The 2,288-nt window shown below is 31.2% G+C and overlaps 2 protein-coding genes across 5 annotated transcripts in view; both read right to left on the reverse strand.

Moving 5' to 3' along the window:
- The window catches only part of LOC117120775 (fibropellin-1-like), a 29,507-nt gene extending 27,452 nt beyond the window's left edge, over positions 1 to 2,055 (reverse strand). For 2 of the 4 annotated variants that reach the window (XM_033265859.1, XM_033265858.1), the window contains exons 1-3: positions 1,739 to 2,053; positions 634 to 765; positions 39 to 193 (exon numbers count right to left, since the gene is read on the reverse strand). In XM_033265859.1, the coding sequence (XP_033121750.1) occupies positions 39 to 193; positions 634 to 765; positions 1,739 to 1,922 (471 nt within the window). In that variant the 5' untranslated portion in view covers positions 1,923 to 2,053. Of the gene's footprint in view, positions 1 to 38; positions 194 to 633; positions 766 to 1,738 lie in introns of all 4 variants that reach the window. The other 2 variants (XM_033265861.1, XM_033265857.1) reach the window with 2 other exon arrangements.
- Positions 2,056 to 2,198: 143 nt separating this feature from the next.
- The window catches only part of LOC117120753, a 5,914-nt gene continuing 5,824 nt past the window's right edge, over positions 2,199 to 2,288 (reverse strand). The window contains exon 4 of the mRNA XM_033265833.1: positions 2,199 to 2,204. Coding sequence (XP_033121724.1) covers positions 2,199 to 2,204 — 6 coding nt within the window. The remainder of the gene's footprint in view (positions 2,205 to 2,288) is intronic.

Raw genomic sequence — 2,288 nt, forward strand, 5'->3', positions numbered from 1 at the left:
TGGATAATTATATGATAAATAAACAAGGTAATACTTACTTCAATATCAAAGTAATGAACTGTGAACGTTATTGAGTGGGCACGATAGATACGTATCAGATAGAGACAATTTAGTTCACAATCGTATTCACTGGGGAAGTTTGGTGAAGTAAAATAATCTGGTGCATCGAAGTAGTTACTACCGCAGTTTTGTCCTTAAAAAAACAAATGTTGAGTTTCTTATTATGTGATGTTCCAGTGATGCATACAACTGGCTTTTGTGAAGTCTCAAAATGAAAGCACTTATTTATGCCTATTATGTAAGGCCCTTTAAGCATCATAAATACTGAGTTATATACACCCCTTTTTAAAGAAGGATGTACTTGTCATGCAAAATATATTGGTATGAGTCCTGGTGGAGGTTGAGTATAAATGTCTTTTCTTGTCAGACTCTTTTCTGTTATGTTTTAATAAATAACAGAAAGATTACAGTAGGTCTCAGCGCTGTCTTATTTTTGACTTGTTTAAATTTAGAAAAGTCATTATTCTAATTCACATATGCATATTACGACTGGCTGTCATTTAAAGTACATTATGTAGAAAATTTGCATACAAATATAAATGAAGGAACAGTTTCTATTTGTCAAAATCTTACCACTAGAAACTGCACAATTCTTCCCAGTACAACCATACGGACACTTGCATGTGTATGATCCACTACCGCCCTCACCAATACAGTTTGCCCCATTCACACATGGATTATCAGTAATAGGGCATAACGGCGAAACTACAAGTATAATAAAAGATGTTAAAAAAACAGACACATATAATACCATATTAATTGGAATAAACGCCCCGGGGTGTTAAGACTGAGAAGGGTTTCAAATTTTTTCAAATATTAAACAAGTAAATTTTTAGAAATTAATAAATACACAATTTAAACAAAATAAGGTAAGACTTTTTTTATACCATGTTTAAACATTGACGATTTCGAATAAAAATAAAATTTTATTTTTGGCCAATTAGCACACCCGCCGACCCGAAAAAGTGGAAATTTCAGAAAAATTATATTATTATTACGCCCTCCGCTGCCTTTAAATCTCCAAAGATTTATTTATATCAAGAATATTTGTTATAATTTAATTATGTCAAGAATATTTGTTGTAATTTTTGATCTAATAAAACAATCTGAGTTCTGAGTTCTAAGATGTACATTTCTTCCTAATTATATAAATTTGAAGCATTTAACCATCCTTTTTTACATATTCACTAATAAAATTTTATTTTTATTTTCTCCTCCATCTGGATAATTTGGCAAACCTATTTGCTAAATAAGAAAACAATTTTTTTTTTTTTTATTCCGCCCTCCTCCGATAATCTTTAAAAAAATAAGTATGCGAAACATGGAATAAAAAAGTTTTGCCTAATTTATAAATATTAATATTGGAAATGTTAAACAACATAGTGCCACAAATAGGCCTTAACAATAATGACTGCAAAACATAGCAAATTTTTCTTGTAGATATTGTGACTAAAGTATTTGCAAAATGTACTGATACTTGTAAAATTGGATTTGTTTTTTTCAAACACGGTTACTTTAAAAATTTGTTCATTTTTATCCAAAAATTTACTAGAACCGAAGGATTTATAGCAATTTAAATGCAATGAAAATAAGAACTCACAGACGTATTTGTATCATTAATTTAACTTGGAATACAGTTAACAAATCGAACACCAAAAGGATCATTACGCTTACTCACCAGATGCAGCGGCTTCAGCCTGCCATATTAGAACGATCGCAAGTAGGCCTAGGCCTGAGCAGACCAATGTCAAAGATTTCATTTTCTTGTTTCCAGTCAAAGTGAGGAGTAAACCATATACTATAAGCATCCGCCCTTTTAAATTGCAAACTATTATGCCCGACTGGCTTTTATTCACTATCATAATAACAAAAAAATAAAAGGTAATACAAAAATTGTTAATTTCACAACTTTACTAGAAATTTCACCATTTAGGAACCTATTTTTTAGTTTGTGTAAAAACACAGATCTATAAATACAATATCAATAAAAACCCTTCCATGTAATTTGTCTATATTTAGGTTTAGGCCCTGTCTCTTATACACATCTAGATGTGTATAAGAGACAGATTGACAAGTGTATCCATTCACATCATCACGACATGTCCCACCATTCTTGCAGGGCATGCTTACGCACTCATTTACGTCTGAAACAAAAGAACATCATTAATATTCTGTTATGGAAAACACTGTTAAAGCTGGGCACACAATGCACCGTACTGCGGTCATAC

This window comes from Anneissia japonica, unplaced genomic scaffold (genome assembly GCF_011630105.1).
Source record: "Anneissia japonica isolate Jap-2015-1 unplaced genomic scaffold, ASM1163010v1 scaffold69_len1423075_cov170, whole genome shotgun sequence".
Lineage (NCBI taxonomy): Eukaryota > Metazoa > Echinodermata > Crinoidea > Comatulida > Comatulidae > Anneissia > Anneissia japonica.